The sequence below is a fragment of the Taudactylus pleione genome, unplaced genomic scaffold (assembly GCF_031769625.1).
Source record: "Taudactylus pleione unplaced genomic scaffold, aTauple2 ptg000041l, whole genome shotgun sequence".
Lineage (NCBI taxonomy): Eukaryota > Metazoa > Chordata > Amphibia > Anura > Myobatrachidae > Taudactylus > Taudactylus pleione.
Window position 1 is genome coordinate 34,866,377 of NW_028284443.1, and position 15,520 is coordinate 34,881,896.

The window sequence follows — 15,520 nt, forward strand, 5'->3', positions numbered from 1 at the left end:
ATGGAGGATGGTAAGACACAGTGGGGGATGGGAGAGCACAGTGTGTTATGGGGGATGGTAAGGCACAGTGGGGGATGGGAGAGCACAGTGTGTTATGGAGGATGGTAAGGCACAGTGGGGGATGGGAGAGCACAGTGTGTTATGGGAGATGGTAAGGCACAGTGGGGGATGGGAGAGCACAGTGTGTTATGGAGGATGGTAAGGCATAGTGGGGGATGGGAGAGCACAGTGTGTTATATGATTAATATGTGCTTATGCAAATAACCTAATACCAGCCCCCATGCTGCTTAGGTTAAGTCCATTGGGAATCAAGTAGCCGGCGGAGTCAAGCCAGCACCGAGAGGCAAGAAAGAATCCGACACATTGCGAGCTGAGGAGTGCCGCTGACCCAAAGAAAAGACACTCAAACAGAGACGCTGCGGTAGGCAGACATAGAATAAGGTAAGTGTGGGGGATGGAGACTCAGTGGTTCCCCAAAGAAACCATATATAGTTAAGGCAGACTCTGGTCTGTACCTGCCATGGACCCTGGGAAGGGGGCCCCTAAAGAAATGGATGTACCGGGCCCCATGATTTCTGTTGCCAGCCCTGCTTTGTTATCAATATATTTTTTCATTGCTGGCACCGGTCCTACGTTATATTATTGGTATTGGAGCACCCATCTTTTTCAACACATATTTTGTACAAATGAAATGAATATATTGGAGCTGGACAGAGCAGCAGGGGAGGGGGGGGTGAGGGTTGTAGCAGTTAAATAGGAGACGGGACAGAGCGGGGAGCTGGATAGCCAGGTGGTGCTGGGGGGGCCTGGGGGCAGATGCCGGGACCCTTTACTTGTATATGTACATGTGATTTTATATATATATATATATATATATATATATATATATACACACACACACAAACACACACACACTTGCCTACTTTGTATAACTCCTCTCCACGAGAAGCCTATATATATATATATATATATATATATATATGTATATATATATATATATATATATATAGTGACACAGTCGGGATAGGGGTCCCTCTCCTGGGGTAGGTGGACTCCCTCTTTACACACACAGCAGCCGTAGAAACAGAACACAAGTCTGGGGTTCTCGTACAAACTGGTCGGTGCCAGTCTTTATTGTGCCAAATGAATAGTAGGTACCCTCACTACCAGGACGGTAGGGCCTACTGCCCACACTGTCAACAACAGCATGTGCACAGTACTTACAGGGTTGTCATAACAGTGTCTCTGGACATGCTAGCCTGCATGCCTACTTCCCCAGGTGTGAGACACTCAGCTAAAACTGAACATAGCTTATATCAGCCAGTTCCAGCTGAAAGCCCTAATGAGCCTGCTACCAGGCTGAAAGGCCCAAAACCTGGAGTGGCCTGTGTATGGAGCCCTCCCTCTCCTCACATCCACACCCCCAGGACCCAAACCAGCTTTTCCAAAAGCCGACACTCTGGTCTGTTTACAAAACAGACTTCTCCTAGGGTTTTTTAGAACACATAGGCCAAAAACCTAGGACAAACATACCAGCCATTGACCACTTTACCAGTGCTTCTATCACTATATATATCTCAATATATATATATATATATATATATATATATATATATAGTAACCAAATAAACGGCGGCACTCTGAGACTTAGTATAAAAGTTAAAAAAGTTGTATTTATCTTACATCCAATGTTTCAGGACCAGTGCGTCCCTTTGTCAAGGCATACAATAAATATAATAAACATAACTAACCTTATAAGTGATGTTAAAACCCGCCAAATGTGAATCTACGCCCGCAAGAAAACTATCTATACATAAAACTATCTATTAGAATATACACACAGATCCCCAGGATAGATCACACATACACACCAATCTCACACAGAACAGCACACTAGACATTACGACCTGCTGGGATGCAGGTAGAATTCAGCTGCTCTCTGTCCATGTGTTCAATTTCTTTGGGTCGGTATTTCCTCTGCGGCTCCATCTTTCTAATAATGTCACAGCAGCCGACTCAGTTGCTGAGCAAGGGAGAGGTGAGTGGGCAGGGATCCAGCTAACTGCAGGTGAGCCAAGCTTTGGCTGACTGTGGGTGGGCGGGGCTTAATCTGGCTGCAGGTAGGCGGGGCTTCGGTGGTCATAAGTAAATAGGCGGGGCTACGGATGTGTGTGAACTGAATGAACAGTTGCTTCAGATGGCCAGGAAGTTAGGGGGCGGGCCTTTGCATTGCAGAGAGCAGATGGTGACACACAGGATTTTTTTTTTCCTGTCACTGACTGTCCAGACCACAACAGATGCTGTGGGCCTATTTTTATGGGAGGGCCTGGAGCTCCAGCTCCAACCGCCCCATTGTTAATCCGGCCCTGGATAATGGTAACCCTCCAGGAATCACAATCAGTCCACACAAACAATATGGCTCTCCTTCAGGATCTCCTCTGCGTCTGGTTTGCTGAACTGCGCATGTGCACAATTCACACATGGAAAAAATCAACTTCATTTGGCAGCGCTGTTTACCGAGTTTTTTAACATTAGCAGTCGCTAGCGAGCACCTCAATTATGAAGTCTGGATTTAAATTTAATAAAAATGCTGCGAGCGCTAGTGCTAAATATCTTTACTGTAAAATCTTGTTAGTAAATGGTGCCCTTAGCATTTGGTGCATTGGAGATGCAGTCCTTTGGCTGTCCATGAGCACTGGATAAATGTAAGCCTTGTGTAAGAAAGTATGTTTGTATTGCACATGGGATGAAGCACACAAATTCAATCTTGAACTCTGGAACATTACAATTACATATCATACACATTGATAATTTTCTGTGCTGACAAACGATTAATGGAACGCAATACTTGGTAGTTCCTGTAGAGTCATTCAGTGACAAGTAGACCAATTTTGAAAATTGTGCCCACTTGACCATCTCCGATTTTGATCAAATTCTGCATGGAGGTTGGTATATATGTAGAACTAACTTTGGTAAAGTGTCAGGTCACATTATGCAATAGTAGTGGAGTTATGGCCCTGGTAGTGAAGGTAGGTGCAACTGTCACCGACTCCGCCGTGCACAATCAGCAATGTTCAAGTAATTACTGTGGCAGATCTATGTGAAAGTGCACATGCTTATACAACTTTTGATGCTGATTTTAAAAATCGCTGCCTCAAGGCTTACAAAAAAGTATTTTTTTGGCAGTATGAGGCCAAAGTAGGCCAAAAAATCAGTTGTGTAAATTTTTTTCTGGAATTCAGCTGCCCATATCTCCAAAGGAAAACATTATTTTAGTATGACATTAGTATAGCTAACTATCCAAGTCATCACAATCATAAAATAACATACTTTAAACTTACTTAGTTCCTGGCATTTTGCACATGCGCAGTAAGGAAAACACTGGGAAAATGGCCTTGGTGCCATTTTCCCAGTGACCTGCGCATATGCTGTAGACTCTGGGCACACTCTAGTGCCCAGAGTCTACCGATGCGGGGCTGCGCTCAGTGTACAGCCAGCCACCGGAGAGAGAGCAGGGGGCCCCAGACAGAGACTTCACACGGGCCCCCTCCTATCATGAAATGCCCCTGAACGCAACACATTCAAGTTTTATTGCAATCATTTAAACTAAATCTTGTCAAAGTAGTCGTGACCGATCTTTTTTGATAACTTTCATCTTAATTTAACAACAAAAAAATTAGTCTTTATTAGTCCAAATAAATATTTTTAAAATGAGCACTAAAAGTTGTATAGCTGTGCCTAATTACAAGATTCAAACTCTCACTGCCTTATAGCAGAGGTTCCCAAAGTCCGCCATTACAGTCCACGTTTTAGGGATATCCATGCTTGAACACAGGTGACTTAATTAGTGCCTTAATTCATTTGATTTAACCATCTGGACTCAAGCTTGGATATCCCTAAAACATGGACTGTAATGGCGGACTTTGGGAACCTCTGCCTTATAGTGAGAGCCATTTAAACATGCCTCGTACATAATATTAAGTACTGCGTAAGCTGAAAGTGACCTAACTTTAAAGCCTGTTTTCTCCCTTCTGAGGCAAAACGCCTTTCGAGAAGAAATATATGTTGTAGTTTAAAATCTGTTCTTTTTAATGAATTTTGTGTCAAGAAAATTGTTTATGCTTCTTTTTTGCTATTGGACTTCAAAGATGACGGAAAATTTAACGCGCAAATTATGAAAATAATTTTAGATGACATTATCACAGGAACTAAGTGAGTTTAAAACCAAGAAAAATAAATATATCTGCACTTATAACCACTGAAAGTATAAATACACTCCATAGCTGCCAATCTTTTTAATGTGTATTTTATATTGTTTCAAATAAATTAAGAACTGCAGTTCCTAGAAAAAAGTAAATACAAACTTACTTATTACAATGAATGTATAATATTCAATCAATTGAACATTGCTGATTGTGCACTATGGAGTCGATGACTCCACTACCAGGGCTACAACTCCACTACTATTGCATACTGTGAACTGAAACTTTACCAAAGTTAGTTCTACATATATACCAACCTTCATGCAAAGTTTCAACAAAATTAGAGACATGGAATGACCCGGTAATGGCCTGCAGAAGTCAATTATGGCCTCAGTCATACATATGTAAAGTTGTAAACACGACCAGCCATGGTTTGACTTTAACTGGTTCTCTCATGTCCATTTGTGCAAAGACTTGTTGATGTAAAGCCAAGTAAATGGACTATAATTTGTATTTTTAAATTAGTTGCCAGACTGTTAATCGGTCCTGCTTTATAACTTCTTGGCGTCCAACTATTTGTGCACCTTGTTTTAAAATGTTAAAGTAACTTTATAAAATATGGAAAACAAAAACTGTATTTTCACTATACTAAAATTCCATAGGTTTAACTACAGTTTCACATATTCCACATTTCACCATTATCTTTCATGCGTGTAGGCAACTTGTACCATATTGTGAATACACTAAAGTGCATATTCATAGCAATAGGCACATTATTTTATTCCATATTGGCAAGTGGTGATATCCTATGTTACAAAAAAAACACATGCCCTTAATTGCATTCCCAGATGGGCATTACATATAATATAAGATTATTAACTCTTTATAACTAAGATCTATCTTTAAAAATTAGCATTTGTTTCTAAAATGATGTCTTTTTGCACTTGTGAAATGGCTCAGTCAGTGAACATTGCTTCTCACCTTAGAGCCGTATTCAATTTGAGCAGACCCGCGATACTTTTTCGCCTCCCGGACTTTTCGCCTACATCGCGTATTTTGCAGGCGGAAAAGTATCGTGCGCGTGCCCACGTATCCCTGTATTCAATTTAAACTTTAATAAGTGGACAGACATGTCAGATTTGGGGAAATCAGCCTGACAACCTCCAAAAGGTGCTCTGACATGGGGGTTAGCTATGGTACCCCCCAATGTGGCTTGCTGAAGATATTTGGTGTTTTTAAATGGGCTCAATAGCTATTAAATAGCATTTTTCTATAAGTGGTGCAGAATAGTATTCAGGAGAATATAACTTATCCCAGCAAATTTGGGGTACTTGAAAATGGGGGCCAGCATAAAGTTGCTAAAGTTAAGTTTAAAAAATTGTGAAAAATCCACCTGCCACAAGCCCCTGCAATAAAAAAACACCTGGGGCATACTTGGAGACCTCCCTAGAGTCAAGTTTCGCTAGTTTTTAACTTTGTCCCCCAACATTTTTTTTTCACCTCCAAATTCAAAGTGATTTTTTGGGGTGTTCTTAATTATTTTTTTTATTTTTTTGTGCAGTTTACCTTTGGGGGACTGTCTGAAGGCTGCATGGGGGTTCCCGCAATGTTGCACCGCAAAACCCCAATTCTGTACTTTTTTCCGCCTGCTGTTCATAGGCAAAACTTTTCTGCCTATTACATTGCACTGACTTTGCGCCTAGGCGGAAAGTCTTTCAAATTGAATACGGTGATACTTTTCCGTCTGGTGAAATTACGTCATCGGCTTTTTGCCTCAAATTGAATACGGGCATTAGACATTTTACTTTACTGATAAAAAGCTTTTGTCCTGCAGGCTCGCAGGACAAAAGCAGAAATTCAGGCAAGGAAGAAGTGAGATGTGCAGGTCCTGACACAGTGACAGGTGAATCTTCACCAGCACAGGACATGCCACATTACGATACAAAAATACAATGCTATGACTGTATGACAGATACTTCCAATTGTACAAGAAAAGAGAAATTGATCATTCTAGTAAAACATAATATAGTTAAAAAATTGATTGCAAGAATTTCACCTTCAAAATTATTAAACACAGTGGCGTAAGTTCATCCCAGATGCCCGGAGGCAAGTTATAATTTGGTGCCCCCTGTCACAGCCCCTAACACTGTAATGTAGCATTTTGCATGCAGATACAGCCGCCAGGGAGGAGTGAGATAGGAAGTTGTGGGTGAGGAGGGCACTGGACGTGTCACACTGATAAAAGAAACTGATGAGGAGTGGCGACACTAATGAGTAGGCACAGGTTATAGACAGACAGAGGCAGCAGCTGATGGTCTGATGGAGCTCTCCACTAGTGTATGGTGGCTTCTCAGGTGCTGGGAAGAGGTGCCATGCATTGGGCAGCCATGATGGTACACTCCGGGTACATAGTTACAGCCCTAAGTGGGGTGAATATATTGTGGACAATGGAGGAGGTGCCCCTTCAGTGCTGGAGCTCGGCGGCAGGCGCCTCCATTGTCTCCCATAGTTATGCCTCTGATTAAACATATGAGAAGTGCAATTATTCTGTCTTAATATTGCACTGTAGGTTTCATTAAGTACACACATTTATAGGGGAGGCGGGAAGGGGTAGGATAGAAAGAGCAAAATTTGCAGAAAGGAATACAGTTGGTACATAATAAGCAGCAGGAGCAGATCCAGAACAGAATGAGGGGGGGGGGCACCATGACAGGGAAAGGAGCGGGGGGAATTGTGCGCGCCGAAGAGGAGCACGCTTATGTGAAAGTGGGTGTGGCCTTGCAACAAGGGGCGTGGCCTCAAATGGAATGCCGTATCCACGAGCCACGCCCTCGTTGGAGAGGCAGTGGGTGACGCCTGGGAAAGGGTGACGGGGAGGCAGTGTGTGATGGGGAGAGGCAGTGGGTGACAGGGAGAAGGTGACAGGAGAGATAGGTGATGGGGATAGATAGTGGGAGGCGGAGAGGCAGTGGGAGACAGGAAAAGGTGACGGGGAAAGGTAGTTGGTGATATAATAGGGTGATGGGTAGAGGCAGCAGGAGACAGGGAGAGGCCTTGGGTGACAGGGAGAAACAGAGGGTGATGCTATGGAGAGGGTGGCAGGAGAGAGAAGGTGACAGAATGATATAACGTAGGGGAGAGGCAGAGGGTGATGAGGGAAAGCAGTGGGTTACAAGAATATGGTGACAGGGAGAGGCAGTGAGTAAGAAGGAGAGGCAGTGGGTGACGCCAGGTAAAGGGTGAAAAGTAGTGGGTGACAGGGAGAGGCAGTGGGTTATATATACGGGGGCACTGGGCTGGATGAGAGGGGGGCAGTGAGATGGTGGTGGGAGGGGCGGGACACTAGGCTGGACTGGCTGGGGGGGTTCTTGCTGAGGGGCAGTTAGATGGGCAGTGGGCTGGTTGTGGGAGGGAAGGGGGGGAGACACTGGGATGACGGGGTCAGTGAGAGGGTGGGGGACACTGGGCTGGATGGGAAGGAGGCAGTGGGAAAGGGATGGGGGGGAACACTGGGCTGAAAAAGGGGGGAATTGCTGTGACTGGACTGGCTGGGGGGGTTCTAGGTGGGGTGGGGGGGCAGTGATATGGGCACAGTGAGGGGGGTCAGTAATGGTGGGGGACACTGGGTTGGACAGTGCCTCTGAGACATAGGGGGCAGTCAGGGGCATAGGGGGCAGTCAGAGGTATGTCAGTGACATAGGGAGCAGTCAGGGGTATGCCAGAGACAAGGGGCCTATTCAGCAACACTAAATAATGGTTTTAAGGACATTTAACTTAATTACTGTTTTTTTAGTATTCATTAACACAGGAGATATCACTGATATCTCCTGGTTAAGTCCGCCTGCGATAATTTCCACACTCCCGTACATTAGTATGGGGATATGGAAATTATGCTATTCATCAAATTCCGAAAATTATGTATTTTAGGAATTTAATGGTGTTACTATCTGCCACTGTCAGGTGGCGTATAGCAGGTAACACTTACCTGCTGTCAGCTGGGCATGTCCTCCGCCGGCTCCATCCATCACTCTGGTTGCTTCTCAGGCTCCGTCTGCTGTGCTGACACTGTTCTCTACCGGCAGAACACAGTAAAGTTTAGAAAGAAAAAAAAATTTTTGTTTTTTTTTCTAAACTTTACTGTGCTCTGTCGGGAGAACACAGTGTCAGTACTAGCACAGCAGACAAAGCCTGAGGCGGCTGCAACGGCCAGGTAAGTGGGGGATAGGGGGGGCTGAGTGGAGGGGGGGTTGGGGGGGCACAATTACCGCAGCTGTAGGCAGTGCTGCGCATGCGCTGCTTTTATGGATGTAACAGCTGTGGTAAGGTAGAGTAGATAGGGAAAAGTATCTATTTCCCGAAAAGCTGTCATCGCAAAAATTACAGCTTTTCAGAATAGATACTAATGGAGAGGAGAAATGATGAATTCCTCTGGTAATTAGGTAGAACTCCATGCGATTTCTAAACCTAATTACCCCCAGAGAATTTTTAGTTATGGTGAATAGGCCCCAGAGGGAGCAGTTAGGGGCCAGCAGGTAACAGGTCTGGGGAGCAGCATATTGCAGCCGGGCATGGGGTTGTACCACTGACCTGCGGGTGTACACCCGTCAAGTAGAGCCAGTGACTGACCTAAAAGAGCAGCAGCAGAGTCAGCAGCAACAGCAGCAGCACCAGTCCTGGCGCTCACCGGCCTCCTGTATCCCATGATGCGACTCCTGTAACTTCCTGTAATGTTTTTTGATAAAACATGCGCACCATCCCGACACGTTGCTTCTCGCCGCCAGAAAGAACAGCTTTCCAGTCGCTAACAGAGTCCCAACCTGTTCCTGAGGAAAACATGCCACTGCACAGCGTGGAATCCCCTGATGTCCACAGCACAGATCCTCCCGTCCGAGGCTGCAACCACTTTTATAGGTTGGAGGAGCTCTTGTAGAGAGGTGGATACTGGTACATGGGGAGGGGCTAGTAACCCGAAAAAGCATATGTAAGCTGGGGCCGGCTCCGTCAATGTGCCCTGAAGCCGTCTCATTAGGTTAGCGATATCTTTTAATATATGTAAAAATATAAAATCTGCTGTCAGCAGCCCCCTGAGTCATCGGCCTCCAGGGAAAGTGCCCCCTCGCCCTCATCCGGATGGGTGGCTTGCAGCATTGCTTTATTAAAAAATAACACCCCCACCCCTGAAACTGCCTATGGTAAGCACTAGCATAGCAAATTGAGCACATTTTAGATTACCATGGAGTAGGTATAACACACACACATGACGTACCTTAATGTTCCATAAGATAAGTTTTATTTTAAAGTCCCTTTTGAGTGCCTTCTTTTTTAAATACTATATACATATGTATAGCTCCATCTAAAGTAGCCACAGTTCGGACATGTATGATATGTGTAATATATATATATATATATATATATATATATATACACATATCATACATGTCTACTCTCCCGGAAATCGCGGGAGGCACCCCTGGTAAAGTAAGCATTTCTCCCGCATTCTGACAACTTTCTAGTGAAGTGGGCAGAATGGGGAAAATTTCCGTGGCGATCTCGGGTCCCTGTGTAGGGGTCGGGGCTTAATGACGCGATTCCTCATGAATTGCGTCATTTAGCCCTGCCCCCTGTTTATATTTGCGACAATTTACCATGAAGGGGCGTGGTTTAATGACGCTGCGTCGCAACCCACCTGCTTCTCCTCCCCGGTCTTCTCCCGGGGAGGACAAAAAAAAGTAGGCAAGTACAGTATGATATATATAAAAGCAGCAATTGATCAAGTAGTCTAATCATACTGACAGTCGTCAATGGTTAAATCAATTTGACTGAGGTATCTGTGGTCAGTCCAGCATGGATGTCCTTAAAACCCAAACTGTTATAAAATGCCTTGAGAACCGAGTTTGGGAACCTCTGTCTTACAGTACACCTAAATTTAAAAAAACATAACATGTTTTTGGTAATATACTGTAGCTACAGTGCCATCATTGCTCTCAGTGCAATAGCGGCAGACCAGTAGACCACTCCCATCTTTGGGTTAAAAACTGGGACACTCATAAGAAATATATGTGCGGTATTTCTGTTGTCTGTTATTTTCCCCATTAGGATATTTATATTGCCCATGAATGATACCCAGCATACAATATAGCTCTCATGACAGTATACAGTACAGTCTATATGCTAGTATGTACAGTAGTATGGCCTAAGCATCAACCAAAAATAAACTATTCTCCAATACACTATATTGTATATCCCAATGTCAATATAGAGCAACTCTTATTTAAGGATACATGTCCAATTGTGTTGACCATATTCCCCAGTGTCAATATACTGTGTGCTCCAGTGCAGCAGATAGCATGTGTCAATGAACAGGATGCCACCATTGCAGTCAACAATATTCCCTAGTTCCATTTATACAGTATAGCACATTGTAGCAGACCAGTGGTTCTCAACTCCAGAGGCCTATTCATCAACACTAAAATAAAGTTTTTAAGGACATTTTCCTTAAATAACGTTATTTTAGTATTCATGTAGCCACTTAGCACAGGAGATATCACTGATATCTTCTTGCTAAGCTCCCCTGCGTTAATTTCCACACTCAGCATACATTAGTATGGGGATATGGAAATTATGGTATTCATCAAATTCCGAAAATTATATATTTTCGGAATTTGATGGAGTTACTATTCGCCACTGTGAGGTGGCGAATAGCAGGACAGACTTATCTGCTTCCAGCTGTGCAGGTCCCCCGGAGTCTTCCTCTGGCGCTCTGATGCGTTCTCTGGCTCCGTCTGCAGTGCTGATATTGTGTTCTACCAGCAGAACACAATAAAGTTTAGAAAAAATATATATATTTTTTCTTCTAAACTGCACTGTGTGCTGCTGGGAGACCACATGACAGACCAGCAGGATGGAGCCAGAGGCACTGCAGCGGGCAGGTAAGTGTGGGATGGGGGGAGGTGAACGGAGGGGGGGTTAGGGAGGCACACACAAACTTACCGCAGCTGTAAGTAGTGCTGCACATGCGCTGGGTTTACGATTGTAACAGCGCATGCACAGCACGGATTCCAGCTGCAGTAAGTCAGAGCAGGCAGGGAAAGCTATCTATTTCCCGAAAAGCTGTCATCGCAAAAATGACAGCTTTTCGGAATAGATAGTTGTAGGGAGGAGGAATGATGAATTCCTCCGGTAATTAGGTAGATCTCCATGGAGTTCTAAACCTAATTACCTCCCTCGATATTTTAGGGATGATGAATAGTCCCCCCAGTCCTAAAGTACCCCCAACAGGTAATTTTTTCTGGATTTATTTAATCATGCACAGATGACTTGATATAATTTGCTTGGTCAGTAATAATCCTTTCAGACATATGCTCTGGCAAATACATTGATCCGTGGGGGGTGTCCAAAGGGTTCTGAAAGAAATCCCCACATTTTTAGGCAAATATAGGGATTTTGCTTTTTTTTCTCCTGGTCTGAGATGGAGAAAACTTTTCGCCTGTTTTTTGGTGAAAAACCACAGATTTTGCCGTTTTTGTAGGCATAAAGCGGACGATTTTGCAGCCAATATCGGTCAATTTCGCCGCCGATTTTGAAATCAGCCGCTTTCTCCAATAGTTGAATATGGCCCTATATCTGAAATGGGTTTAATTATCCCACTTGTTTCCACAGACATAAATCATGAATACATGACCTGTTAGAGTTGAGTAGCACTGCAGTAGACCATAGTTTCTAAAATTGTGGTATGTGTATTCCCAAGGGTACACTAGTCAAAGTCAAGGGGTACTCAGACACTTGAACTGTACTTAAAATAATAGTTTAATATTTTAGTAATAAATAAAATTAAAACAAGTTATTCTTGTTAAATATTTATATCATAAAGGTGTACATGATTCAAATGGTTGCCCCAAAGAAGTATGCCCCAGGGTCATCATATAATGTGACCCAGTGCAACATAAGCTGGCCATACACTAGTACCGACCTGTGTAAGATAAGATTCATCTTACGATTTCCCTTGAACTCCCTGGCAGTCCCGGCCGCATGATTTGGTGCTATTGACACACGATGTTTATACGATCATTCGCCCTGATGCATTGTGCGTACGGCCGGCGTCATTTCTTAAAAAAAAAAAAAAAAAAAAGACTGATGCTTGCATGGGTGAGGGAGATCCATGATGCATGCACCTGTCTTTAATAAAATAAACACAGATGCAGGGATGGTTCAGTGAGAACCATCCATACATCTCTGAAAAAAAAAAAAAGTGTTTAAAAAAAAAAAAAACGGCGTGCCCATTGGCTGAGAGAGGCGGGGATAACCTCTCTCAGCCAATGAACGCTCAGACATGGCACTACAAAGGGAAAAGCCGCGTCTGAGCTCTGCATTCAGGAGGTATCAACCATCGTGGTTGGTGCCTAGTTCGTGGGTCATTTATTTTTGGTTTTTTTGCTTTGCAAAGACCAAGGATGCCTACAGGAACAAGAGGACCAGTCCAGGTAATGTAGGTGAGTATGTGTGAGTGTGTATATATGTATGTATGTATGTACTAAAACTATACTGTCACGGTGTGTGTATTGTGTTTATTTAAACATATCTTTACAGGTGAACTACAGGTACCAGCGGGCCCTTATAGCCACGCATGCTGGTTCTTGTGGTTCTCCGAGTACCAGCATGTGGGGGAGGCTTGCTGGGACCTGCAGTTGTAAAAACAATGTTTTCACTTATTTTTTTACACTACACTTATACACTATCAACCTGGCACCCACTGCCCCAGGGGTGCCCTGGAGGGGGAGACCCCTTTATTGGGGGGATCCCGAGATGCCTGGACTGACTAGCGAACATGGTTGATGCTTCGGCTTGGGGACCTGGTGAAAGGGCGCCCCGGGCTGTGGCATCAGTCCCCCACTAGAAAAAGTCCAGTGCTGGTTCTGGAAAATACAGGGGGACCCTACTCATTTTTTCCCCCTGTATTTCCAGAACTAGGACCGGATCAGAGCCCAGTGCTGGTTGCACAGAATACGGGGGACCACTACGTTCTCACTGAACCATCCTTGCATCTGTGTTTATTTTTTAATAAATGACACCGCTCGGAGGCACGCTCAAATACACAGCACGATCAGCATACGATTACGACAGATAATATGAGCTGCATGTCTGATTAGACGATACATTTTAAGAGCGGCGGGAGCGCGCATTGGATCGTATCCTACCTTAAAATCGACACGATTTCCACACGATTCATCATACGACGCTTCAAAATTTGGACAATCATCCCAAAATCGCACAAGTGTATGGCCAGCATTAGAGTGTACTTCATTGCCAATATAAGATTGTCAGCTGGTGCCTTTGCTTGTATACACTGTGCTCTATTATTGTACACATTGTGCCACACTACCAGACTTCAGCTACTCACTGCCTCCAGCTACCTCAGCTCTCTAGTTCTAACTAATAAAAACATGCCTGCACTGTGCCTGGTAACAGAACAGACTGCTTCCTATTACAGCATTATTTTAGAATTACAGAAATAAATATTGATGTTCAGTTACTGACACTGTGTGTTAGTAGCATGTATTAGTTGGCCTATAAATACACTTGGCTGGTTTCAGAGGTGGACGCTATGCCGATGTTTGCGCAGTTGGCAGAGGCTTTTTGTACTGCGCATGCATCTGAGTTGCACTACACATGTGCCGTGATGATTTACTGACAGTGGCCGCAGTGAGTATTTGTACGTAGAGTGAATGATGGTCAGTGTACGTTTATGGGAAGTAACGGGGATGGCTAGTCAAACGCGGGTGTGCTATAAGCATTTTGTGGGTGTGACGCAGCCAGCAACTGTGTCTTTGTACGTAGTTTCACTGGCCCCAATGGCTTATTTTTGACGGACATTCTGTGCAGCCATAGGGATGTGACCGATGGCAGATTAGAGGTGCAGCTAGTGGGTGTCTGTCCAAATTACAGTGACTACGGCGTTAGAATGAATTCTCAGTACCGCTGCATACACAGACACAGCCGCGACGGAATTAGCGTCTACCCCTGAATCAGGCCAACTATAACTAACGCTCTAATACTACTATAACAACCATTAAGCAATATTAGAAATAAATTCTGCTTATACCCATCACTACAATCGCTTACACATATTATGCACAATCTGTAATAGAAATAAGAGCGTGTGTTTAAGTATCAAAAAAGAAAAGAAAACTTCAATGTTGTTCAGCATAGGAAGGTACAGTACTAACATTTTTAGAACTTTCTTTAACTGTGGTCTTGTAGAACTTCGGTCTTATACTATATTTTATATTTCTCCCAGAGTATTGCAAGTTACACTCTCTTCAGCTATAGGTCTCTGTTACACTTTTTGGTTTCTTTGCAATATATCGTCCTAGCCATACAAATGACATATCAGGATTACACATGTAGACACTGTGATAAACATACAGACTAGAATACAGTCATATTAGGTGTTCTTGTAAGGTCAGGCCCCTGTTGCACATTAATCTGATTATGTTCATTATTATGGTCGAGGCAATTAGGCCATGAATGACACTGTATACAAATATAGAGCAAAACAAAATCACAGGCTATCCTACTACTCTGTAAAGCAACGCAGACTGTTTTGACCCTACTATGTACACATATTTGTTTTGGGCAGAGGCTGATCCAGAGTTTGGGATTCTGCAGCCTGAATCTGAAACCACATGTAAGTATGTTTAATAAGCAACCAGCAAGCCTCAGTGGGAATAAGCACTTACTTCAGGCTCAGCGAGGGGATGTGTGGCACCGCAGCTAGGACACTGAAGAAGAAAGAAGCCCACACAAGGTTGACCAGAGCTCTAGCATTCATACTTGATCCAGTTAGAAGAGTACAGACCATACACAGCACTTGCAGCAGCTCTTCTATATAACACAACTCGCACTGAAACTCCAGTGTTCAAAGCTGGCCAAAACCGGCTGACAAGCTATCCTGCACAGTGCCTGTGATTAGCTGCTTGCAAGGATTTGGGCAGCTCTCTAGGAGGGACTGTAGTGCCAAAGCCTAAAGTTGCAGTCTAGTCAGTCAAGTAATTAGAAACAGTTGGAAATCCAGATGTTTTATTTTGACACACAAAGTATCCTGTCCAGACATTTTCCCCTGTACAGACAACCTCATTCTTTAAATACCTGTAGAAGGCATTTTACTCTAAAACACTTATTTTACATGTGACATTACTTGATTGTAAATATAGTACAGAAACATACAGGCATTCTAGCATTAGAGAACAGAAAGTGCAAAATACTTTTTGACAAGAAAAAATAAATTCCATGTTTCAGAAGTCATCTATACAAATAATAAG

The 15,520-nt window shown here is 43.6% G+C and overlaps 1 protein-coding gene across 1 annotated transcript in view; it reads right to left on the reverse strand.

Annotated features, from left to right (window-relative positions):
- The window catches only part of ITGBL1 (integrin subunit beta like 1), a 407,377-nt gene extending 392,173 nt beyond the window's left edge, over positions 1-15,204 (reverse strand). The window contains exon 1 of the mRNA XM_088456594.1: positions 14,939-15,204. Coding sequence (XP_088312720.1) covers positions 14,939-15,060 — 122 coding nt within the window. The 5' untranslated portion in view covers positions 15,061-15,204. The remainder of the gene's footprint in view (positions 1-14,938) is intronic.
- Between the last annotated feature and the right edge of the window lie 316 nt (positions 15,205-15,520).